Source organism: Capricornis sumatraensis, chromosome 5 (genome assembly GCF_032405125.1).
Source record: "Capricornis sumatraensis isolate serow.1 chromosome 5, serow.2, whole genome shotgun sequence".
NCBI lineage: Eukaryota > Metazoa > Chordata > Mammalia > Artiodactyla > Bovidae > Capricornis > Capricornis sumatraensis.
In genome coordinates, this window is record NC_091073.1 from 53191766 (window position 1) to 53216787 (window position 25022).

The following is a 25022-nucleotide window of genomic DNA, read 5'->3' on the forward strand; positions in this document are numbered from 1 at the left end:
GCCATTTTAACAGTGTTACAGTTTTATCGTTTATGAATATTTTATAATAAAATTACTGGAAGGGGGAATGATAAACATTTCAGGAGAGTGGTTATCTCTGGGTGTGGCCAATGTAGAACTTCAGTAATATTAGAAATATCCTATTTATTTGTTGTTTTTTTAAGTTTTATTATACATACATATATTCTTTTACACATGGCTTATCACAATGTATTGAATATAGTTCCCTGTGCTGTACAGTAGGACCTTGCTGTTTATCCATTCTGTATATAATAATTTTTGCATTTCCTAATTCCCAGTTCTTCCCTCCCACACCCTTCCTCCCCCTTGGCAAGTCTGTTCTGTTTTGGCCATGCCATCTGGCTTGCAGGATCTTAGTGCCCACCCAGGCTTTAGGAAGTGAAATCACAGAGTCCTAAGTGCTGGATGGCCAAGGAATTCCATGTGTTGTATTTTAGATTCGACTTACTCTCTTATTGCAGATGCAAGCCTCAGTGCTTTAGCTGTAAGATGGATTTAATAACACCACCTAACTCTACTCCTTGTTGTGAAGACTAGAATTTATAGTACCCAGCTAGACATTGCTGGCAACACGATAGGTGCTTTTGGGTCATGCTTGTTGGAGAAGGGCATGTGAGTCGACGTCGGCTTGCAGAGGACCAGAAGTCAGCAATAAACTGATGAGCTCTTAAACACAATTTGTGGCTCTGCTGTAGAAAGGAAGCTTCCAAGTGAGAATTTGACTTGAAGAAGCCCATTTGAGACAATTGGGCATTGAGGCCAATCTTCTAGGCATCCCTGGGCAGGTTTAGGGATAGTCACTTTACCAATCTAGGCTACTTTGTCAATAATAATTGATCCTTCACTTGAGTACCTGTGAGCTTGCCTGTCTTATATAGTCTATTCTTCCAGCTATGCAGCATTGCATAGCATGTATTCTCTTCATTTTAGAGATGAGTAAACAGGCTACAGGATTACCTGCCCAAGGCTGTATTATTGGTAAGTGGCAGAGATGGGCTTTGAGCCCAGTTTTTACGTTCTCCAGATTTGTTTCCTTTACCCTCTTGGTCAGTCATCAGACATTTTGAGCGCCTAGAATGTGCTGGAATTGGGGATTTTAAAATCAGTTAAAACATAAGCTTGCCTCTCTGCTTCCAGTCTAAAGAAAGAAGTGATGAGTGAGTCCGTGTGTATGGGGTGTGATGTGCTGGTTGAGAGGCAGTGTAGTCTAATGGCACCTTGGTTCTGGAGCTGACTGCCAGGATTCAGGTCCTGGCTTTGTGATAGATTTGCTGTGGAAATTGGGATAAGCTAATTTTTCAATTTTTCTGTGGGTCTTTGAAAAAAGAAAAAACAAGCTGTAGAAGGGTTAAGGGAGTTCATTTTTGTGATTTGCTTAATATACACTACAATATTGTAGAGTTTTTCTTTACGAGTGATAGACAATGATGGTGGGAAAGGGGGCGTTGTAAGCTTGAGGAATGGTATGTAGAAAAAGTGAGGTGTGAAATAAAAGCATATTTTAGGAACTGCAGATTGTGAAGGCAGTGAATGTTCAATATAGCAAAAAAATTAAACTTTTTAAAGATTGATTTTATGTGATATTGTAATGCTATGGTCATGTCAAAATCTGAATTCTGTGATTGAATATTTCAAACTACAGATTTTACCCATAGTGGAAATGGATGGTTGGTTGTACCACTAGATGGTGGTATTTTCAAATTTCAGTAGTCAGTTAGCTTACCCTATTTTTAAATCTCTTGGTATTTCAAATTGTAATTAAATATTTTCCTTCAGTTAGGGATTTGATACCTGGGATGGGAAGATTGCCCTGAAGGGAGGGCATGGCAACCCACTCCAGTATTCTTGCCTGGAGGATGGTGGGCTACAGTCCATGGGATCCCTAAGAATCGAACATGACTGAAGCAGCTTAGCACACAAGCACAGTAGAGATTAATAATTTTGTGTCAGGTTCATTTACAGTAGTTAGGTTTGCTGTTTTTCTAAATTACAAATGGGAGGAGATTGAGGTAGCAAAAATTATTTCTCTGGCTTAATACTGATTGCTAAGCATTTACTGGATGATTTTGGAGTCATACTTCTTCAAGTACACTTATTTCATGTAATACCTTTTATTTCCTTAATATATTTTATTGAGGTGCAGTTGATTTATAATGTTTCAGGTACCCAGCAAAGTGATTGAGTTATACACTTATTTTTGAGATTATTTTCCATTATAGGTTATTACAAGATACTGACTAGTTCCCTGCGCTATACAGTAAACCTTTGTTGCTCGTTGTGATACCTTTTAAAACAGATGTTGTGAAAATTGGTAAAAGTCATTTTTATTGTGTGCAGTGAATGGTGTGGACCCCACTCATGTAGCTCTCCGTATGTGTCTAGAATCATCTGTAATCTTATATTTTACCTGTAGGCAGATACTATTCCTGTAGCTCATATCAACCTGTTGATGTATTGCTAGAATTTATGTTTTCAGGGGGAGAGAGAGTTGGGTTTAGAGTAAAAGATTTTCTGCTAAGATTAAAAATGTAAGCGGAAAGTTAAAAAAATTTACACAGTTGGAACAAGAGAGCTCTTTTAATAGGTTATCTTTAGGCTATGGTCCTCATTATCTCTAATTTTCAGACAATGTTTTCAGTAAGTCTGATGATTGTTCACCTTGAGGTTTGCCAACAATGGTACAGAGTATTATGATATTGCTGAGGCAGCCTGGGGCTTTGGAGATGGACAGACATGAGGATTGAGAGCTAATAGCTGTGAGGCTGTGGGTGAATGATACTTTACCTTTTTTTAGCCTGTTTCTTCATATAGAGAGGATAATCAACAAGCAAGATAATTGAGAAAGTAAGATAATATAGAGAACTTATTTTGATACCTGTATAAACTGAATATAGCAGGCGAAATGTAGTCTTTCTGACAAGTGTGGGTGTTTAAGTTTTAGGCTGTGTTATGTCGATCGCCTTTAGGGGAGATGTATGCATGTATGACTGCTTGTACCTAAACAAATGATCGGGCTACTGTGCATTTTAAGTTCCTTCAGCTACATTTAACCAATTCTCCCTGTCCTTAGCCAACATCTTACCTTCTGTAGCAGTTAGTCCTTAGGTCTGGTATGTATGCCTGCTACTGTTTAAATTTTTTTAGTTTCAGGTTTCTGTAGCTCAACAAAATAGGTTATCAGATTTGTCCAAAAATAAATCTAAAGTAGGAATAAGTGAGTTGTATGGGATCTTAATGTGGATTATTATAAGTTTCTTTGGGGTGGGGAGGGGTGAAGTACTTTATAAAAGAAAACTTTTTGTATTCTCAAGATTAAAAAAACTAATTTTAGTAAATGCACACATAAGCTTTCCTGTTATAACCAACTGTCAAAGGTGAAGTTGTTAAAGTAGTGTTGGTAGTATTTAAGGTAAAATACACAGAAGTTTCCAATCAGATCTTAAGGATACTTCTTTTTTAATCCTGTTTTTACAAATCAGATAATTGTACTGAATTAAACTTATTTATTTATAGCTAACTTATTTATTTATAGCTATGACTTCACGCCTATGGATTCTTCTGCCGTTTACGTGCTAAGTAGTATGGCTCGTCAGCGTCGTGCGTCTTTGTCTTGTGGAGGACCTGGAGGTCAAGACTTTGAAAGATCTGGATTCAGTAAAAACTGTGGTTCACCGGGATCATCACAGCTCTCTTCCAGTTCTTTGTATGCTAAAGCTGTCAAAACCCACAGCTCAGGGACTGTGAGTGCCACTTCTCCTAACAAGTGCAAAAGACCAATGAATGCCTTCATGCTTTTTGCCAAAAAATACAGAGTTGAATATACTCAGATGTATCCAGGGAAAGATAACAGGTAAAAATAGTGATGATTCTGAGTGTGATAATTTGAATAATACTTCTGTGGGGTTCACAGGAACTGCGATAATTAAATCAACTTATTCTTCAGTAGCTTTCATTATTGAATTCTGTTGTCCAGGTTGGCTTTAAAGTAAAAGTTAAGACAGATAATTAGGTTACCTAAGAGGTAAAGGTCTGCCATCTAAAATAATATTAAATGTCACTTGCCTGTTAGAGGACTTAGTTTTAACAGCTGGTCCACTTTTATAGGAAAGACTAGCACCTTCTTTTGTCAGACCTCAAGGAGGTACTTTACAATGGACGGGCAGGCGTTGGCAGTTTCTAATGACTGCCAGATTTGCCAAAAGACTAAACGCAGAGGCACCCTCAGTCGAGCTCAGGAATAAAAGTTAATGCTAGCCCTTCCTACCGTTTCCTCGTACCCTTACCTCATCGTGGAATCTTCTACTATTCACTTGCTCAAACCAAGTTCTCCACAAATTATCTTTCCCATTCTTCCTAGTTCCCTTACCCATATTAGTATTATGAGAAAAGTCAAATGATTATGCACATAGAATAATTCAGCTTTGAATCAGGTTTGAATGACTCATCTCTTTTTATATACATATATTTGAGATGCTACTGACATATTACATACTGAGTTTCAGGTGTACAGCATAATGCTTTGCTATTTGTATATAATGATAGCAACAGTAAGTCTTGGAGAAGGAAATGGCAACCCATTCCAGTACTCGTGCCTGGAAGATTCCACGGACTGAGGAGCCTGGTAGGCTACAGTCCATGGGGTCACCAAGAGTCGGACATGACTGAGTGACTTCATACTTCAACAATAAGTCTAATTAATATACATCACCATGATTAGGGATTTTTTTTCTTGTGATGAGATCTTTTAAGATCAGCTTTCTTAGCAGTTTTCAAATACACCGCAGTATTTATTACTCACTGTGCTCACCCTTCTGCATATTACAGCCGATCACTTATTTTATATCTGGAAGTTTGTACCTGTTCACCAGCTTCACCCATTTTGCCCATCCCCAGTATTTTTATTTTTATTAAAAAGAGAAGCTTCTTTTACCAAATGTATCTGTGTTGGGAATTGATACATATGTGAATGCTTTGTAATCAAATAGTACATGTGTCAACCATTATATGGTACCTTTAACCCAGAGACTATAAAAACTGGTTTTTATTTTAATCAGATGCAATGATTAATTGCATCAGCTTATTATATTAAAAAATAACATACATTTATAACATTTTAAATTTCAAGGAGTAGAGCATCTGTGGTGACTGTTTTTCTAAAGCTTAGAGGCCAGTTTTTTAGCCTCCATATCAGCCAGTGTGAAATCTTTTGTATGTACTACACACAGTCATTGCGGACTTTTTCATGTTGCGTGTCATGAAATTGGGAGTTAACTAAGGGTTAAGCTCTTCACAGAAGGAAAACAGTTATGTCTGCTTGTTCTGGATGTGACTATTTTAGTAGGTTTGGGAGCAGATTAGTAAATGAAATTAAAGTGTTAGTCGCTCAGTTGTGTCCCACTCTTCGCGACCCCATTTATGAGACTCCTCTGTCCATGAGATTCTCCAGGCAAGAATACTGGAGTGGGCTGCCATTCCCTTCTCCAGGGGCTCTTCCCCACCCAGAGACTGGACCTGGGTCTCCTGCATTGCAGCCAGATCCGTTACCATTTGAGCCACCAGCGAAGCCCTTCGATTCGTAAATAGGAAACAGCTTCAGATTTCAATCCTGATGTCTTAACCAGTCTGAATTGTCCTCCTTGAATTAATCCATTTTAAAGTACAGATGATGCCTAAGGTTTATTTGGTGGTGTCTTTAGGAGATAAGCAGTAAGTACATAGTTAATGCCATTCTATTTTCTTTATGGTTGCATGAAAGAAAAAAGACTACTTGATGGGTTATGGGCACCAAGAAAAAGAAGAGCTTTTAATAGAAGGTGAATACTTCATGCTGCTGACACTCTGCCTTAATATCTCAGTTTTGAAAAACTGATGTACCCAATGATAATTTAAACTGTTTCTCTGAATACTTTTTTTTCTTCTTCAAATCAAAGCTGTGTAAAATACCCAATTTTTAGCCATTTTAGATATTCTCTGACAATTTGAAATATTGGTCCTACTCCAGGAGGCTTTAATTGCCAAGATTATGATGAATGGACCATATGACTTAGGATTTTACTGGAAATGACTACTATAGTCTTGACTTTTCCTGTTCTCTGTGTTGGACAAGATTTTTGTTTTTCAACTTTGTATTTCTTCCTGAAGTAGGAGCACTTGACATGAGTTTTTGAAAAATTCTTGCCTTCAGCATTGTGTAAATGTTTCTTTTATAGAGCCATAAGTGTGATCCTTGGTGACAGGTGGAAGAAAATGAAGAATGAGGAGAGGAGGATGTATACATTAGAAGCAAAGGCTTTGGCTGAAGAACAAAAACGTTTAAATCCTGACTGTTGGAAAAGGAAAAGAACCAATTCAGTATGTTTCAAAAAGTAGTTCCTTAAAGTGATCTTGACGTAACTCCAAAACTCTACTATCAGATTAGAGCATTTGTTAGAACCTTTAAAAGGGTGTTGAAGCTGTTTCTCAGCCTTTTTATCTTTCAAAGCCTCATAATGTTTGTCCATCATCATGTAAGGTAGGCTGCCTTTCATCATTAGTGCCATTTACTTTAGCATGGAAAGTAGAAATGTTTGGTGGAGATGCTGAAGTGGATAGATTTGGAATGTATTTCTAGTTGGGTTGAAAGATAAGGATTATTAACTCATTAATATCACACAGCAGAAAAATTTTCTAATTTGGGGTGGTATGTCTCAACAGCTTTTCTTAGTTGGTGATGGGTAAGGATGGTGGAGGTAGAGATAAGTTAACCAACTTTCATGGGGACTTCTGACATTTGCCCAGAATTTCTAGGTTAAAAAAATCTCAGGATGGAGAAGAAATAGAAAATTGGGAAGGCTAGTAAACAAGTTCGCACCATAATAATGCTGTATCGGACAGACTTGATTCTTAGAACTTCTCCATTACTAGACTGGCATTTTTTTAAGTTGTGTTTTTGATTAATTACAAGAAAACTTCACATGATAGAGTGAGCTTAATTTGAAATTTCACTAAAAGGGACGACAGTATTTTGCAGCAGGAGTGCTGGCCAAGGATGTTCTAATTCACCCCGTGTATTTATCTGTTTCTGTTAAAGTAACACGTCGTTCACATCCACTTAAGAATTTCTTTATAAAAAGTAGTCAGATTCCAATATAAGAATATGACTGGACTGGGTTTTTTAAGTTATTACCTTAGGATTCCATGTGGTAGAACTTTGCCTGGATCCCCTTTAATTTCTGCTCATCCTAGTCCATCTCTCTCATCTCATTTTCATAAATTTTCTGGTTGCTTGGACCACTGGGTATTAGCCAACTTTAAAAAATGTACCACTTTTGAGAAAGCAATCTTTTTTAATAGTATTGTTACTAATATATATTACCCATCTTAGCTTTCATTTGTGAAATTATGTATTGATTTGTAAGCATTCACTGAGTTTTAATTTTATCTCCACAGGGCTCACAGCAACATTAAACAGGATGCTTGACTGTTGATGGAAAGATTTAAGATGAAGGTCTCACCATTTGTCCTGAATCCGTGTGACCATAAGATACCGATAGCATTGAGTCTTGAAATGATTTAATAATGAGTGAGGATTTGCTTTCTCCATTAGAGCATTAAGCAAGCTAAAACTATCAACATTGTAAACCAAATTGCCTTATTTTTCTTCCAAACTTCATATATGTCTATCAGGTAATATAGGCTTGAAAATTGATATCCTGTGGTGCTAAAGTACAGTAGAAAAGAGAGGAGAAGTGTATACATGTTTTATTTTAAATTGTACAAAAGGGGAATTTAAAAATATGTAACTGCTGTTTATACATTGGCTCCTTACTGCTTATTAATCTGTATTGTACACATAATGGGGTGAAGCAGAAGCCGGGAGCTGGCCTTGCAGCCACCACATGGCTCAGCATCTGTGCCAAACATGGGGGCTCCTAGTCTGGCCAGTGCCAAGAGGTTGCCAGGACACAGGGCCGGTGGATGGTGCCAGTGCCAGCCTATGAGCCACCTGCCGCGGCTCCCGAGCTGAGTTGGACACACTGGGCGGCGCCCACCCTCGACTTCAGTGGAGACCCAGCCCAGGCCAAGGTAAAGTTAGTTAATAGCATTGGGATATAGTCACTGTAATGGTGCTGTTAACAGTTGACACCATTGTCTTTTTAACTTTGTGTCCTATATCTCCTCAGCCACGTATCTTAATACCGTTTTTGTCACCGTGTCTATGGTGGGGGCGGACTTTGCACTCAAGCAGTGCAACACTCGCACTTTACTTTCCTCCAGCTGTCTACAACGAGAGCAAACACAACGGCAGTAGAGCTGCGTCTGCTCTGAGCTACAATCATGGCTTTTCATGTTACTCACCAAGTGGTGTTTCTGGTTAGGAATCACAGCTATAAAACTGATTTCAGTTCATTACACTTCTTCATGATGTTGCCCCTAAATTTTGCACACTATATTCTTGTATATTATTTCAAATAAAATGAAAAAAATTGTTTATCTCTGACTTCTGATTTATCCTGATGGAACTTTATGAATGAGTCATCCAAATAATAGGTTCAGGAAATGGAAAATATTTTTACAAGTGGCTTGTGGGATTTCAAACTTTAAAATGTTAATGACAAGGCAAGGGCAATAGAAAGAAGGACCCAGATTACTATTTATAAGACTCCTTTCAGAGTAAAATCTAATTTTTAGCTTGGCATCTCCGTAGTAAAGTAGAAAAGCCCCCAAAGTCTGCTGTTAATAGAGTGACACACAAAGTACGGAGACAGTCTTGCTCTATTAGTAAAGATACAGTAAGATGCGGTTAAACAACATTGAGCTTCAGATATGCTTTGGGATATGCCAGTGGTTGCCGAACTGTTGCACATTGGAAACATTTTATTAAAAAAAATAATAATGCCTGCTACCTACCCCCATACTTATTAATATGGAGTACAAATTGGGCATCAGGATTATTTAAAGCTACCAGTGATTCTAATGTGCAGCCAAATAACGGAAGCTACTGGGTTAACTCCTTACCCAGCAAGAAAGGACGACGGCTGGGAAGAAGCAGCATATTTACTATAGAACTTGACCCCGTCCCTTAAGCTGTGGGGACTCTGTGATGGGAAAGAAGTTTTAGATAGCTTCATAGAAAAACCCGATGGGAGAGAAGAGTTTGGTATCTTTTTGGAAAAATAAGCTCTGCAGAGTTTCAAGGTGGTGATGAATCTATTTTGACATTTTATGATACTTAAGGTAGAAGTGCTTAAGAGGTAAACAGAAGAGGTCAACAGGGAAATACAGAAAAGTCACTTAGATTCTGAAACAGTAGATGGTAGCTGTCTTTTAGAGTATGTGTTTGCCACCCCTGGATGGGTTAGCACAAAATGGAGATTAAGAAATACTTCACATTCTTACTGAAGAGCAGACATAGCTTTCTGAAGCAGCTGAACCATTATGGGATAAACTGGTGCAAATTCTTTGCCTTCTCTGCTTCTTACTGATTGAACATAAGCTTCCAGAGCACCCCTGAAAACCAAAGGGAAACAGTGTCAGAAGGCATACAGATGAAACAGCAGCCTGAAGGGTGCCAGCGCTTGAAAGCAGCTTGTTTCTGCTTTGCTTAGTCAACGGATGGCCCTCAAAACTTTTGTCAGGGTTCCTGTGGCCAAGGTGCAGAGCTGTGCAGTTTTCAACCCGCATTGCACGTAGTGGTCTCATCACACAATCCAGGTGCTCTGGCAGCTAAGATTTGTTTCCCTTTCCTATTGCAGAGACTTCTGCAGAGCCAAGTGCAGGCTGTGTCTGCACAGAGCTCACAAGGGGGCGCCCCACTCCGCAGAGGGGACTGCCCTAGAGGGGCAGGGCCCTCACTGCACACTAATGCTGCAGGGGCTTTATACTCCTGTTACTTGAATGTGAACCCACAAGTAGGGTAAACTTTGTAGGCTCCAGTTGTTGCCAGATTGTGATAAGACAGCCTGAATTTAGTGATAGGTATGATCAATGTTCTCAATTAATTAGATCGGGGGTCTCCAAACTACAGCACAGATCAAGTCCAGCCCTATGCTTGTCCATTTATGCATACTTTTAATTATTGGTCTATCTATGTTCCAAGTAAAACAATCAAATTTTTGTTATAATCATGAAATCACACACTCCGGAGCATTTCCACAGCTATCATAGCTCACATACTGTCTCAAGTCTCATACGCAATTCCTACCTGTATTATTTGCTCCCAAACACTGAAAAACATAGTCCTCTGTCAGGTTTGGTCATTATTTTCATTCAACTACACGGACTATATTTGATGGGAGTGTAGCCAGTTCAGTGCTCAGGCCATAGCACCCCTCAACCTTGCTACCCACTGGCAGGGTTTTATAATTTCCTGTCCTGACCTCGCTCCTCATCTGCCTTCTGGACATCTTTATGTGATTCCTTCCAGGATTCCCTCAGACTCACCTGTCAGAAACCTAGGGCCACCCAAACCCACAAGATGTACACCACCAAGAGGGAACCCAGTGTAAGCTATGGACTCCAGGTGACCGTGTGTCAGTGTAGACATGAAGGCCACTCTGGAGGAGGGGTGCTGGTAGTGGAGCATGTAGGGGTAGGGGGCATATGGGAAGAATATCTGTACCTTCTCAAATTGGCTGTGAACCTGAACCTGCTCTAAAAAATAAAATAACCATAAAAAGAAAAAGACAAACCTCTGGTAAAAAACCTACATGAAGAGTAGTATTTGCCCCCTTAACTACTTCAGTAAAGTGACCATCATCTCCCCAGTCTATGTCTAAAACTCTAAGTCCTGCACGTAACCAGTTTTCAGATCCTGTTAATTTACCCTACATATTGCCACCTTACCTGCCTCCTGAGAAACCTGTATGCAGGTCAAGAAGCAACACAGTTGGACATGGAACAAAGGACTGGTTCAGAACTGGGAAAGGAGTATGTCAAAAGCTGTATAGTCACCCTGCTTATTTAACTGATAGCCAGAGTACATTATGCAAAATGCTAGGCTACATGAATCACAAGCTGGAAGCAAGATTGCCGTGAAAAATATCAACAATCTCAGACATGCAGATGATACCACTCTAACAGCAGAAAGCAAAGAGGAACTAGAGCTTGATGAAAGAGGAGAGTGAAAAAGATGGATTAAAACTCAACATTCAACACATTAAAATCATGGCATCTAGTCCCATCACTTCATGGCAAATAGATGGGGAAAAAGTGGAAACTGGCAGATTTTATTTTCTTGGTCTCCAAAATCACTGTGAATGGTGACAGCAGCCACAAAATTTAAGATGCTTGCTCCTTGGAAGGAAATCTATGACAAACCTAGATGTATTAAAAAGCACAGCCATCACTTGCCCGAAAAAGGTCTGTATAGTCAAAGCTATGGCTTTTCCAGTAGTCATGTAAAGATGTGAGAGTTGGACTATAAAGAAGGCTGAGCACCCAAGAATTGATGCTTTCAAATTGTGCTGGAGATCAAACCAGTCAATCCTAAAGGAAATCAGCCCTCAGTATTCATTGGAAGGACTGATGCTGAAGCTGAAGCTCCAATACTGTGGCCACCAGATGCAAAGAGCCCACTCATTGTAAAAGACCCTGATGCTGGGAAAAACTGGAGGCCGGAGGAGAAGGGGCGACAGAAGATGAGATGGTTGGATGGCATCACTGACCCAATGGACAGGAGTTTGAGCGAACTCAGGGAGATAGTGAAGGGCAGAGGAGCCTGGTGTGCCACAGTTGATGGGGAAACAAGAGTAGGACATGACCTAATAACTGAACAACATATTACCACATGTGGTCCCTCCTCCCACCTTTGCTTCAGTCTGAATCCTGCCATTTTGTGCCCTAATACTGGCGCAGCCTTGTGGGTGGTGGTCACCCCAGTGCCATCAGCCCTGCGCTAGGGTACCTGCTACACCATAGCCAGTGCGGCCGCCTGTGGTCCACCTCCTGCCGTGCCCTCCTGCCCCCGGGACAGTGTCTACGTTCACAACTCCACTGAACACGTTTCACTGCCAGCCTTTCCCAACTGTGTCACTGCTGGGTCCCAGCCTCTGCTGTACCTAAAAAGACCCTCAAATCATTCATTTCTGCTGTCTGTGTTACCGACACAGGCAGAGCCCAACCCCTATGCTCACCCATTGAGAGACTGGGGTGCCTGTGCAAATACTCTAAAATAAAGTCGAGCTCCAAAAAAAGGCCTGTTTCCCTTTGTCCACACCATCTCATTGTTAGTGAGAGCCAGTCTTTAAGTTAGTGAGAGCCTTCCTCAGGACCAGCTGTCCTTATCTTTGGAATGCCAACACGCAACCCCCCACCCTGCCCCACTTCTTGTAGAGCTTTTACTTAGGACCAGCTCAAGTGCCTTGTTTTTGATAAAGCCTTTCCTGATTCCAGTGTTCTTGCCTGGAGAATCCCAGGGATGGGGGAGCCTGGTGGGCTGCTGTCTATGGAATCACATAGAGTCGGACACGACTGAAGTGACTTAGCAGTTCCTGACTCCAGGCAGCACAAAACAAACCACCCTGGAGTCACAAGAAGTGGAAAAGTCTAGGACTTCTGCGCCAATAGCACAGCTTAGCAGGACCCCAGCATTTGGGGATGGATCTCTGAAAGCCGGCTTCATACTTCACCACTCACAATAAAGTAATCAACCCAGAAACCAGCAGGGCAGGGGGTGGGGGTGGGGGGTGTGGAAGCCTGGCAGGCACAGCTGGGGACCTCCCTGGTGGCCCAGTGGTTAAGAATCTATCTGCCAACGCGGATGTGGGTTCCATCTCTGATTCGGGAGGATCCCACATGCTGCAGGACAACCAAGTCTGTGTGCCACAGCTACTGAGTGTGCACTCTACAGCCCGCGGCATTGAGAAGCCCAGGCACCGCAGCTAGAGGGCAGCCCCTGCTCGCCGCAACTCGAGAAAGCCCATGCACAGCAATAAAGACCCAGCCCCCACCATAAATAAGTATTTTTTAAAAAGCACAGCTGGTACATTAGGCTCTGCCTCCCGACCAAGCTGTGTGATCTAGACTGTGTCTTGACCTGTCCATCGGCAAAGTGGGAAGAATACCCACAAGATTTAGTTAGAATTAAAGGCTTGCCCTGTGAGGCACCTGGCTCTCCTAGGTACACCTCTGCACCTATGAAGCCCTCCAACACAGTTTTCCCACTGCACCTCTGCATTGGGAGCTCAGAGTCTCAGCCACTGGACCACCAGGGAGGTCCCCTCACTGCACTCCTGATGGCCTCGGATTCTCTGCGTAAAGGGCAGGTCTTTACCCTTCTGCCCGCACGATCACACTGCAGTGCAAGGCTCTCTGTGCTGGGTAGTTTCTCTCTTACGATCAACAACTGTTTCATGCATGAATGTAGCCCCAGGACTAGTGCTTGACAAATGCACAGTGAATGAATTTTAAAAATGAATCAGATACAGGAAGATAGGACTATGATGAAAAGGACAAAAGCGCTGAAAAAAGTAAACAGAAGAGAAGCATGAGTGTAGGGGATCCGCAAAAGTACGTGCACGCAAAATGAAATCTAATGAATGCCCTGAGAGAGCAATGTTCTGTGAGATGCCTTATTCACGTCAAAGCTGAGGCTTAAACGAAGCCGTTTCTCTGTGAGGAGAACGTGCTTCTTTTAGTGATACTATTCCAGTTGCCATGGCATCCCAGGCACTCGGCCCACTCCCACCGTGCAGGCCCTGCAGACTCACACACAGCAGAGAAACCCCCAAGGGCCCACTGTCTGAGACGGTCGATGGTGTGGATGTATCAGCCTAAGAAATCAGAGCACTGAAATTCACAGACTGTCATCATTCTGCAGTGAATGGGTTAGAGGGTTAGAGTCATTTTATCTAATATTTGGACAAAAATCCATGTAGCGGTTTTGTCTGCTTTAAAACGGTGAGACATTACATAAAACCACACAGTATGTGGAAGAACAGAAATCAGTGTGGTTAGTGCTTTTGGTTTTGTTCATCAAAAACACTATGAGAACTATGGAGAGAAAAAGGATTAAAGCTGCCCTCCCACGTAAAATCAGAGCAAGATTTTCAAGCAATTATTATATTACTTCATTTGCCTGAGCAAAAAACATCAGCTTTCTTGGAAATTGGGCCAAACATTATGTAAGACTCTCAACTCTGGTTTGTATCCAAAATAGGAAGATTATTAAACTTATCCTTATTGAAGAAAAAGCACAGGAATTCTGCAAACATTTAGTAGAGGAAGGGGTGGTGTTGACAACACTGCATTGTGATATACGTGGAGATTTTTATAGAAACCAAACTGATTTTTGTCAGCCATGAAATATCAGTGTGCTTAATACTAAAACACATAAATGACTTAAAAAACTACCTGTGCCTTCACAGGCTCTCCCCTGGCTCCGTCCACCCCAGGATTTCATCTTAGGCACCCAGTTCCCAGAATGGGTAGGGATCTCGTGCCACCAGAACATCAGCTCCTATGAGACCAAACTTCACCTTCCATCCATAAGGGTTGTGTGGTCCTACAGAAGTGGAGGAGCTGAGGGAATCGTTCCCAGTCTGTGGGTCCTGGATGCCTGCAGGAGGGTGGGGGGCGGGGTCCAAGGATGCACTTGGCACAAAGAACTGACAATCGTACAGATGCAAAGTACCAATCAGCAAATAAAGTCTGTAGACAGTTGTGACACCATAAAGGTGCTCCCCTACCGAGAGTCAGGAGGAGCAAAGGCAGGGAGGCCAGAAAAGAGCCGCTGCCCCACTGCCAGTATCAAGAGCTGGTGGGTTTGCGGCCAATCCTACCTCTTCTGCAGAGCTTGAGGAATCTTTGCATCAAAACCTCAGCCTTCACCTTTGCGGAGAACACAGGCAACACTTGCAGGCTCTCCCGCTGCCGCCCTCCCGCCGTGGGCACACACGCCTGCCTGCTGGGGGCTGGGGAGGTGCCTTCTTCCCCACTGTCCCCACTTACCCCACAAGGCCCCAGGAGTCACTGTTTATTAAGTTGACTAGGATTCATTCAAGCTCTAAAGAAAATATCTGGCGTCAGAAGGAAGGCAGAAGAGAGGTCATTGCTTGCCATTAGTTCCGCAGTAGCTGCTGTAGCCTCGATCTGCCCTACTTATGACAACCACTTATGACAACACACCGTGCCGGGAGCAGCAGATGAGTCTACAGCAAGGTTTGCCCCAAAGCTAAAACAAACTTACTGACATTTAAAGGACAGTACTCACCCTGGGTTTATCTACAGGGGCAAGAAATTCATCCAGTGGTGCTTCAGTGTGCAGGGACGAAACCAGTTTTGCCATGACAGACAAGAAGAGTGTACTCTAGGACAAAGCGCCCCTCCCTGCCACCAGCCTGGGCTGGAGGAGAAGCAGTGTTTTGAAATCCCTCAAGGAGGGCTTCACTCCCCGCTCAGGGTGGAAGGCTCTAATCGCAGCCATGTGTGCAGTGATGGGCAGGCCTTCTTCAGAAAGCATGACAGTATTTCTGAGCGTGATTTTCGGTTGCTAAATATAGGCTTAGCAACAGCACTGCTGATGATATCACTCAGGAGACATTTTTAAAAAGAAGCAAAAGAAAACAGAGCTGCGATGTGCCCACAGCAGGACAACTGTTGTAGATGAAGTCCATCCAACTCTTTAAGGAGACAAAAATGCACCCTGTTCGATTCACTGAGTCCTGAGTCCTCTTCTATCACCCGGTGCGCTGCAGCTGGGCAAGTCTACGGGCCTCAGGGGAAACTCACAGACATCACAACCCCCACGGCAGCCCCAAGCGGAGTCCCTCATTCGCACCTGAAGCCTTTTCTGAAACCAGTTCAACCAGACACTGTGCTGACAGTGACAGATCACCGCACGTCCTGCCCGGTTTCTGGATCAGATGCTCTTGGCTGAGAGGGTAGCAGACAGCAAGGAAGAAGAGCAGGTGCGGGCCAAGCTTCACTGTACCCACACAGGTGCTGGTGGGGCCGGGGGCTCCCTGGGCTCCAGTCACCATGCTTGAGCTCAGTTCCCCTCCCAGGACCTGGTGGGCTGCCGTTTCCTCCTGTGACCTCCCACAGCTTCCTTCCTCCATGGGGTCTCTCACCTGGCAACTCAGTTTTAGTCCTGGCTATGCTGTAAATACTATGGTTTTTCCAGTGGTCATGTATGGATGTGAGAGTTGGACTGTGAAGAAAGCTGAGCACCGAAGAATCGATGCTTTTGAACTGTGGTGTTGGAGAAGACTCTTGAGAGTCCCTTGGACTGCAAGGAGATCCAACCAGTCCATTCTGAAGGAGAGCAGCCCTGGGATTTCTTTGGAAGGACTGATGCTAAAGCTGAGACTCCAGTACTTTGGCCACCTCATGCGAAGAGTTGACTCATTGGAAAAGACCCTGATGCTGGGAGGGATTGGGGGCAGGAGGAGAAGGGGACGACCGAGGATGAGATGGCTGGATGGCATCACTGACTCAATGGACATGGGTTTGGGTAGACTCTGGGAGTTGGTGATGGACAGGGAGGCCTGGAATGCTGCAATTCATGGGGTCGCAAAGAGTTGGACATGACTGAGCGACTGAACTGAACTGAACTGATGCTGTAAAGAGCTGCCCAAGCCACTTTAAGAAATCCTGACACCAGGACCCAACCCCAGAGATTCTGAGGGAGTTGAGGGTGTGGTCTCAACACCAGGATTTTTCAAAGCTTTGTAACTGACTCTCGGGTGCCAGCACAGTTGAGAATCGCTTCACACATGAGCCCCACACTGCCCTTGGACAACCCAACTCACCCCGAGTTCAGGCCTAGGCGAACATGTTCGCTGCTGTTGCCCAGACCAGCAGCATTAGGAGCCCTTCAAAGAGCTGAGGATGGTTCCCAGAGTGATTTAAGAGGTACAGCTGATGGGCTTTGGAGAATGAGGGTGACCAAGGAGGTGGATGATGGCTTAAAGGTTTTCTAGCTTGGCTGAATACAGGTGACAGTGATACCCCAGCCAAGATGGTGAGTCTAGGAGAATGAGCAGGTTTGAGAGGAAAAATGATTTATTTTTGACATTTTGGGGTTGAGATTTCTGTGGGATTTTGAGTGGTGACATGTAACAGCAACTCTGCTGGCCTGAGACCCCGAGCAACCAAGATGCACCACAGTCCCGGGGTCCCAGGACAGAAGAGCCGCTAGAGTCACCGGCCTGAGGGAGCTCACTGGGGAACCGAAACACAGGCTGGACGTGAAGGAAGAGGAGCCAGGGACACACCGTGGGAGGCGATGGCATTCAAGGAGTGGGCAGGAGAAGACAATTCCGAAAACGAGACTGAGGGAAAAGCAGTCACAGAAGTCAGAGCAGGAACAAACGACCAAGGGGTCAGGAAAGAGCCGAGAAGGCGGGGCCTGTCTTGGCTTGCTTTGTGTCCTAAGGGCCTTGCACATAGTGGGCATTAATAAAAATGTGTGGAGTTGTTCAGGGGATGAGTTTGAAGAAGAAAGTGGTGGTCAATTTCAGCTAAAGCTGCAGAGTGATACTGAGAGAACAGAAACACTGGGATTTGGTGGCTAAGAGGTCTCGGAAGGTCTTGGTGAGAGAAATTTCAAAGGAGTGGTGCTGATGCAGGAGAGATGCTTAGTAAGTTACATGTGACGGTGGAAGCGTCCCTCCCTGCTTCATGCACCCATGGTGGGGGCGCGCGGGGTGTGTGTATGTGTGTATGTACGTGTATGCGCATGCAGGGTGTGCAGGTATGTGCGTGCGGGGGCGCGCGGTGTCTATGCATATGTGACAATGGAAACATCCCTCCCTGAGCATGGCAGGTGTGCATTGGGGGTGTGTGCGTGCGGGGGCGCACGGTGTCTGTGCATATGTGACAATGGAAACATCCCTCCCTGAGCATGGCAGGTGTGCACGGGGGGTGTGTGCATGCAGGGGTGCGTGGGGGGTGTGCATACACGTAGAGGGTGGAAACATCCCTCCCTGAGCATGGCAGGTATGCGTGGGGGGTGTGTGCGTGCGGGGGTGCGTGGGGGGTGTGCATACACGTAGAGGGTGGAAACATCCTTCCCTGAGCATGGTAGGTGTGCGCAGGGTGCGTGTGCGGGGGTGCATGGGGGGTATGCATACACGTAGAGGGTGGAAACATTCCTCCCTGAGCATGGCAGGTGTGCGTGGGGGGTGTGTGCGTGCGGGGGTGCGTGGGGTGTGTGCATACACGTAGAGGGTGGAAACATCCTTCCCTGAGCATGGTAGGTGTGCGCAAGGTGCGTGTGTTTGTGTGCGGGGGTACGCGGGGTGTGTGTGTCTGCATGTGCGTGCACACGTGCATAAATACACCTGAGAGGCACCAGGCTGCGGGGCGTCCACTAGCAACTATGCCACGTTTACTCGCACCTGCGTTCCACCACTTCAGTAGCTGCCCCACATGGAAATGGAGCGGAAAATGCGGAGCCAAGGCCAGGAGTCGCTTCATAGCTGAGGATGGTTTTCAAAGTGCAAGGTTCTTAGGCTGCATCAGGCACAGGACAGCACTAGCGGATGCAAGGGACACGGAAAGCAAAGCCTGCTGGGCCACCAGCTCTCCTGGCAGCGCTCGGCAGGTGAGGCCCGGGCGCACCATGTGGACACCTGCCTGGGCCCCACTCCTCCCCAACATCCCCCAGGCCCCAGGCTTCGAGAACACGCAGGTGCACCCGCCACACGTGGCTTTACCTGATGAGGAGGAGCCTGTCCTTTTCAGAAGGGTGATCATCCAGCCACTGGGAGAAGCGTGCGTGGGACCACTCTGCCCTCTGCGGGTGGAAACACAGTCAGAGAGAGTGGCTACACCCTGTCCTATCCTGTGGGGCGTTCGTGGGCTCGGAGAGATCTCTGGGACTCCCGGGGTCAGAGGACCCCAGACACTGGCCCCAGAGGCGGGCAGCACGGCCCTTGGTGCACCTTCCCAGCCCCAGGGGGCCTTTCGGGTTTGTCAATGGAAGGTGGGTCAGCAAAGGAAATGGGGCCTCTGTCAAAAAACCTTTATGAACATAAATTACTTGCATCACTGTTATTTAAAGGGCTAATTCTAGAAGCGGCAGGTGATCTACACGTTGATGAGAAAGTAGGGCCTGGGTAGTGGGAATCTTCCCTGCTGAATCATTCGCTGCTAAGACACAAATTCATGACTTCTCTTGGCAGGAGAAGGCCAGAACCTTCAGTGAGTTAGGGGTGGGGTTGGGGGAGTCCCCCACATTCACTGAGTTCAGAAGGAAGACAAGAGGATTCTGGCTTCACCTCCTTACCTGGAAGGGGGATTTCAGCTCAGGGGGTGCTCTTGTGAACAAAAACTGAATGATGATGCTGAATGGAATTATGTCCCCCAGTGCAGGGCTGCTGGCCACATGTTCACTTGTCTGGAAGAGCAGTGGTCTAAATGAAGGAAATGCAGAAGTCATTTAATGCTGTTCAATATGGAAAGAGGTGACTCAGTAGAAGAATCGTAATGGCATATTAGCATTAGTGTAATAGCATAATACATAATAGAATGAATAATAGCAGTCTTCCTAGACTGGATAATTCTTGACCATTTCTTAGCCTAACACACACACACAGACACACACATGTAGGCTGACCCCCCCCTTCAGCTCCTTCCTTGGCCCCCAACTCACTGCCTTTGGGTCTGACTTTACTTCAAAGTGATTCAGCAACCCCCACCTCCCCCCCTTAGAGCTCATCTGATAACAGGCTAAAATGAAAGCACACAGTTAAAGCCTTCAAGTAATTCTAACTAAAAGGTTCTAACGGTAGCCAAAACTTTCAGCTTCTATTTTATATATAATCCTCCCATGGGCCAGGGACGGAGGAGCCTGGTGGGCTGCCGTCTATGCGGTCACAGAGTCGGACACAAGTGAAGCGACTTAGCAGCAGCAGCAGCAGCATGGGCTATAAGCTAATGTGGATAAATTCAATCATTTTCTATTCAGCTTTCAAAGGGAAATTATATCCTTATATATATATGAAATTACCACCCCACTGCACATTCCTCTCTTTAAAACACTGTGTGTCCAGGTTCCCATCCAAGATAGGCTCGTCTCATTTTACTGTGCTTCACAGATTTGGTGGGGGTTTTTTTGTTTGCTTTTTATTTTTTACAAACTGAAGGTTTGTGCAACCGTGCTCTGTGGTGTCAGATGATGGTTAGCATCTTTTTTTGGCAATATTTTTAATTAAGATATATACAATTTTTTTAGACATAATGTTACTACATCCTTAATTAACTAGAGGATAGTTTAAAAATAGCTTTAATAAGCACTGGGAAACCAAACAATCCATGTGACTGGCTTTACTCTGAGAGCTGCTGTGAGGCAGTGGGCTAGAACCGAACCTGTAATATCTCCAGTGTACGCCTGCTTGCATTTTACAGAAACCTGCAGGCAAATCTACCCTGTTACTAACCACCTACTACCTTGTCAAAATGCTGGCAAAAATAATTTGAAACCTGTACTGACTCCTCCTTGGCTTTGGGCTCTGATAAAGGCCAAGCTGTAGAGGCTGAATCTCAAGAGGTAAGATGGCAACGTCTGACTGAGCAGAGATTCTGAAGCCTGTACAACAGCTCTGTATGCTGGCCTCGCACTTCATGCCACGTTATTTACTCCAGTCTATAGCCAAGGGCCTGCACAAAGCAGGACAAGCTTCCTCACCACAGTGACGGCTCACTCAAGAGTCAGGAGAGCTCTCACCAGACAGCTGGTTCTGGCTGGATCCAGAATACTATTGGAAAGAATGTCTTTATATTAACTATTCTGTAAGTAAAATTTGGGGCCTCCCAGGAGGCTCAGTGGCAAAGAATACGTTTGCCAACCAGGAGACGTGAGTTCAATCCCTCGGTGGGGAAGATCCCCTGGAGAAGGAAATGGCAACCCACTCCAGTATCCTTGCCTGGGAAATCCCATGGACAGAGGAGCCTGGTGGGCTACAGTCCATGAGGCCCCATAAGAGCCAGATATGACTGAGTGACGAAACAAGTAAAATTTACCCCTTGTAGGAATTTTTCTAACTTCAACTGTTCTATAAAACAACATCATTCTGTAATTTATAGTCTTCAGCTACTGTGGAAACTCTTCAGTTCAGTTGTGCTGTTCGCAGACATTCACAAAGCTCTGCTCCAGGTCCTCCGTGGGAGCAAGACTAGGGTCTTCCCACGGCCTTGGGAGGTACACTTACCTCAAAGATTCTCAAGGTCAATCATCTCATGGGGTTCTATGCTGCAGGTTGTAGGCAACACATTCAGCACCTACTCAGGTATGAAAACGTTGCTGTGGGAACTTTTGGTTTGCCTGGAGGCATCCCTGTGAGTCGTTCTCTTGTGCGTGGAAAATCCCATCTCCATAGGAGCAAAGCTCCCAGTTTTAACCACATAGAGCACTTATGAAAAGCTTTATAAACATGAACTCATTTATTCCTCCAAACAACCCTATCAGGTAGGCACTGTTATATCCCCATTTTACAGATAAGTAAAGGAGGAGGAGAGCAAGTAAAAGCCAGGAAAGGGCAGAACACAGACTCGAATTTCATTTTGCTCAGCAGCCTCTTTCAGGATATCAACTGGAGCGACTATGCATCTATTTTTAGAACAGACTTATTCTCAGAGAGAAACAAAGACCCCTTGGAGAAAGCACAACTTGAAACTGTCAACAGCTCCAATGTGATAACCTGAGCAAATGAATGTTCCCAGTACACTGTCTAAAGGCTATGCAGTTAGTATCTATTTAGGAACCCCAGATTCTCTCTATGGGTCAAAGTGGATCTCCAGCCACCCACCTACTTGAACCATCTCATCACACTCTCTCGTGGAATTATTTTCACCTGGCATGACCTGAAAGGTCCTGTGGGGTGATGACTGGCATGGTCTCAGAGGCCTCTGGAAGCTGACTCTGGATGGAGGGGATGGCAGTACACCCCAGAGCTCCACTTCCTGTAGCCGGCAGACCTGTTCTGGCAGGGGAAGCTGAAAACGCCTCACAGCCTGAGGTCCTCAGGAGCTGAACAGCTGGCATTCCCATCCTCCAAGTCCAGCCAGGGGCCAAGAGCACCACTGACATGACTGTTTCCAGGTTAGAACTAAACAGGGGGAAGACCCAGTCGGGAGGGGGCTCCTCTACTGGGTCATGGGCTCACCCTGCAGGTCCGGAACACGTGAAAGGCCACCCAGAGCCATGTGCCAAGACGGGGAGCTCATGCCTTCCCCTCTCTCCAGCCACCCCTGGTCCGGTGAGGGTCCTCCCCTGCCCCAGTAAAGCCCACTCTTTGCTATGGCATGTGACATGGGAGGATTCACCGGGAACCCTGGCTGATGACAGGACAGCCAGAGCAGGGCCAGTCCTGTAAGACAGTCCTCAACTCACTGAAAAGCAGCCAGATGGAATCCTTTCTGCCATATGACAGGAAGATGACCAGGTATTTCGGTCCCTAGTATGTCTCAGTGCTCACTATCTGAAGCCCCACGTACAAACGGTTTAGAATGAAACACTAAACTATTTTCCAAAGAACTGATACATTTTCTTCTTTCTGAAAATGGGAATTACAACACACAGGCTGTGCCCCCCCACACACACACAGAGGCTGTGGCCCCCCCCCATACACACACAGAGGCTGTGTCCCCCCCCATACACACACAGAGGCTGTGTCCCCCCCACACACACACACAGGCTGTGACACACACACACACACACACACACACACAGAGGCTGTGCCATGTGGCTTGCAGGATCTTCGTTCCCTGAGGCTGTGCCCCACACACACACAGGCTGTGACACACACACACACACACATAGAGGCTGTGCCATGTGGCTTGCAGGATCTTCGTTCCCTGACCAGGGACTGAGCCCAGGCCCATAGCAGTGATAGTGCTGAGTCCTGGCCACTGGACCGCCAGGGAAGTCCCATCCATCAATACAAACACTACAAGGATGGAAAGGGAAGAAGGGTGAGAAAGGGAGTGGGAAGGAGACAGGGAGGGAGAAACGATCTGAAACGTGCCCCGTCCAGCAGCCCAGCTGAGCTATGCACGTGGCTGCTGCTGGTGAAACCAGCATAGGGCAAAGCCTGGGAGAAACCAGCTCATTTTGAAATAGCATATTTTGGTCAATCATCTGTCCCTTTGGAGCTCTGAGTCACAGATGTTCTTTTTCTGCCAAGACCAAATGTGGCCACTAACAGGACTGCCAAAAAAGCCATGGGAAGCAAAACTGGATTTGACTTGGTATTATGCCTCACTGACACAATTACCTGTAAACACTGACTGCAGCTATTTTGTTTGTGGTGCTTGTTTTAAGAAGCCGAAAGAACACAGCATGAAACTCCCATCCTCCCTGATTGCAGGTGGAATCTGAAATACCAGTGAGTTAAAAAAAAGGATCACCATCTGAGGTGATACAAGGAACAAAAGGAAACAAATTAAGATGTTACAGAAAGCAGACAGCCCAATGCCACAAAATTATTCTGAAACAATACTCCAAATAGCAGCACTTTCAAGGTTAAACTTCATAGGCAGCTAGCAGTCTTCATTAATCAAGTATTAGGTCTCATTAGAAAAAAAAATTATGCTTCTAGTACAGATCTCCACATTTAAGGGATCTGTGCAGCTGTCAGTCTTCTGTTAAGGCCAGTTCTGAGGTGGAGTAAGACCCAAGGCCTCCTGTGCGCATGTCCACAGCCAGCGTCCGAGATGGTCTGTGCTGTCTGCTGCCTGCCGCCACCCCCACTCCAAAGCTGCTTTTAGTGAGGGGCCAGGACGGAAGCCAGACTACTGAGAGCGAAATCAGCATAGAAATGAGGGGGCAGGGAGGACACAGGACTTCTCCCTGCACTGGACGTGGTGGGAATTTCAGAGAGATGGGAAGAGGTCCACATATGGTGGCTGGAGGGGCTGTGTGTCCCAGGAGAGGACAAAGCAGGAGGCTGACGCCTGGGGGTGAGTCAGGGCTCAGAGCAGAGAGGTGAGAGGCCTCCCAGGTCCCTGTCTTGGAGTCCAAGGTTGTCCCAGGGGACTAGGATGGAAAGGAGGTGGGGATTTCAGACATTCTCTAGGAATAAAACTGCACATGTGGTTCAAGACTCCTGAGGCATCTCCTGGCAGGCTGTCTGCAGTGGAAATCAGGGAGACAGGGCATTTCAGATCAGGAGGGCATGGCCAGAGTGGGGGCCTAGACGGTCTGTAACACTTTCTAATGTTTACCTGGATGTTTCACACTGTGTGCTAGGACCCGTCCCAGTGAGAACAAAGGAGAACTTCTGGAATAAGACATCGGGCATGGTGGCTGCGAGCATGGGCGGTGGGGTCAGGCAGGCTGGGGGTCTCAAATGCAGCCCCACAGCTCACAGCTCTCACACATGCAGTCTGAAAACTGACCCCTCAGCCCCAAATGAGCCCCCGACTCTCAACTGTCATCCTGAAGATGGAAGGAGAAAATCCCAGGACAATGCTCAGTACAGGCTAACATACAACAAATAACCAAACAATGACTGCTGAATAAAGATGACAAAAATGAAACGTCCAGCCCTGCATGTTCACCCGGGAGCTCCCGGAACTGCTGAAGTACTGGCAGGCAGCAAAGCAAACCAAGCCCCAGATGTGGCTGGCTTCTGGCTCCAATGCTGACATTAGAAACTTGGAATTAAGAACACGGAAATCGTGACTGCAGAGCGTGGCCTAAGTGGAAAGGAGGAGCAGAGCCCACCTGGGGTCCTGGGGCTGGGAGCGCTCATCCTGGAGGCTGTGGAGATGGTCACCCTCGGGTCTACAGACACACAGGCCAGACCTTGCCCTGAATCTCAAGCATCAGGTGATCAGGGAGGTAAACTGTAGCTATGGGGAACCCTCACCATTCCTCCAGCTGAAGACAGCTGACATGAACGCTACACTCTGTAGGGTTACTTCTACAGAGTCCCCTTCTCCAGTGCCCCGCATGCTAACAGACCCATCAGAACAGCCCCTATCTCCTGACAGCTCTCAGTGGGTTTTCATTAAATCTGAGGAGGCTTTCAGCAGAGCAGGCTGTGAATGTAATTCAGGGACCAGGCTGTTCCCTG

The 25022-nt window shown here is 45.4% G+C and overlaps 2 protein-coding genes across 9 annotated transcripts in view; one reads left to right on the forward strand and one right to left on the reverse strand.

The window, feature by feature from the left end:
- HBP1 (HMG-box transcription factor 1) overlaps positions 1–8471 on the forward strand; it is a 30805-nt gene extending 22334 nt beyond the window's left edge. The window contains exons 9-11 of the mRNA XM_068973078.1: positions 3554–3871; positions 6231–6372; positions 7450–8471. Of these exons, the coding sequence (XP_068829179.1) occupies positions 3554–3871; positions 6231–6372; positions 7450–7467 (478 nt within the window). The 3' untranslated portion in view covers positions 7468–8471. The remainder of the gene's footprint in view (positions 1–3553; positions 3872–6230; positions 6373–7449) is intronic.
- The window catches only part of COG5 (component of oligomeric golgi complex 5), a 275606-nt gene continuing 258313 nt past the window's right edge, over positions 7730–25022 (reverse strand). For 7 of the 8 annotated variants that reach the window (XM_068973076.1, XM_068973075.1, XM_068973071.1 and 4 more), the window contains 3 exons: positions 19232–19358; positions 18660–18739; positions 7730–9510 (listed from right to left, as the gene is read on the reverse strand). In XM_068973076.1, the coding sequence (XP_068829177.1) occupies positions 9396–9510; positions 18660–18739; positions 19232–19358 (322 nt within the window). In that variant the 3' untranslated portion in view covers positions 7730–9395. The remainder of the gene's footprint in view (positions 9511–18659; positions 18740–19231; positions 19359–25022) is intronic. The other variant, XM_068973073.1, reaches the window with a different exon arrangement.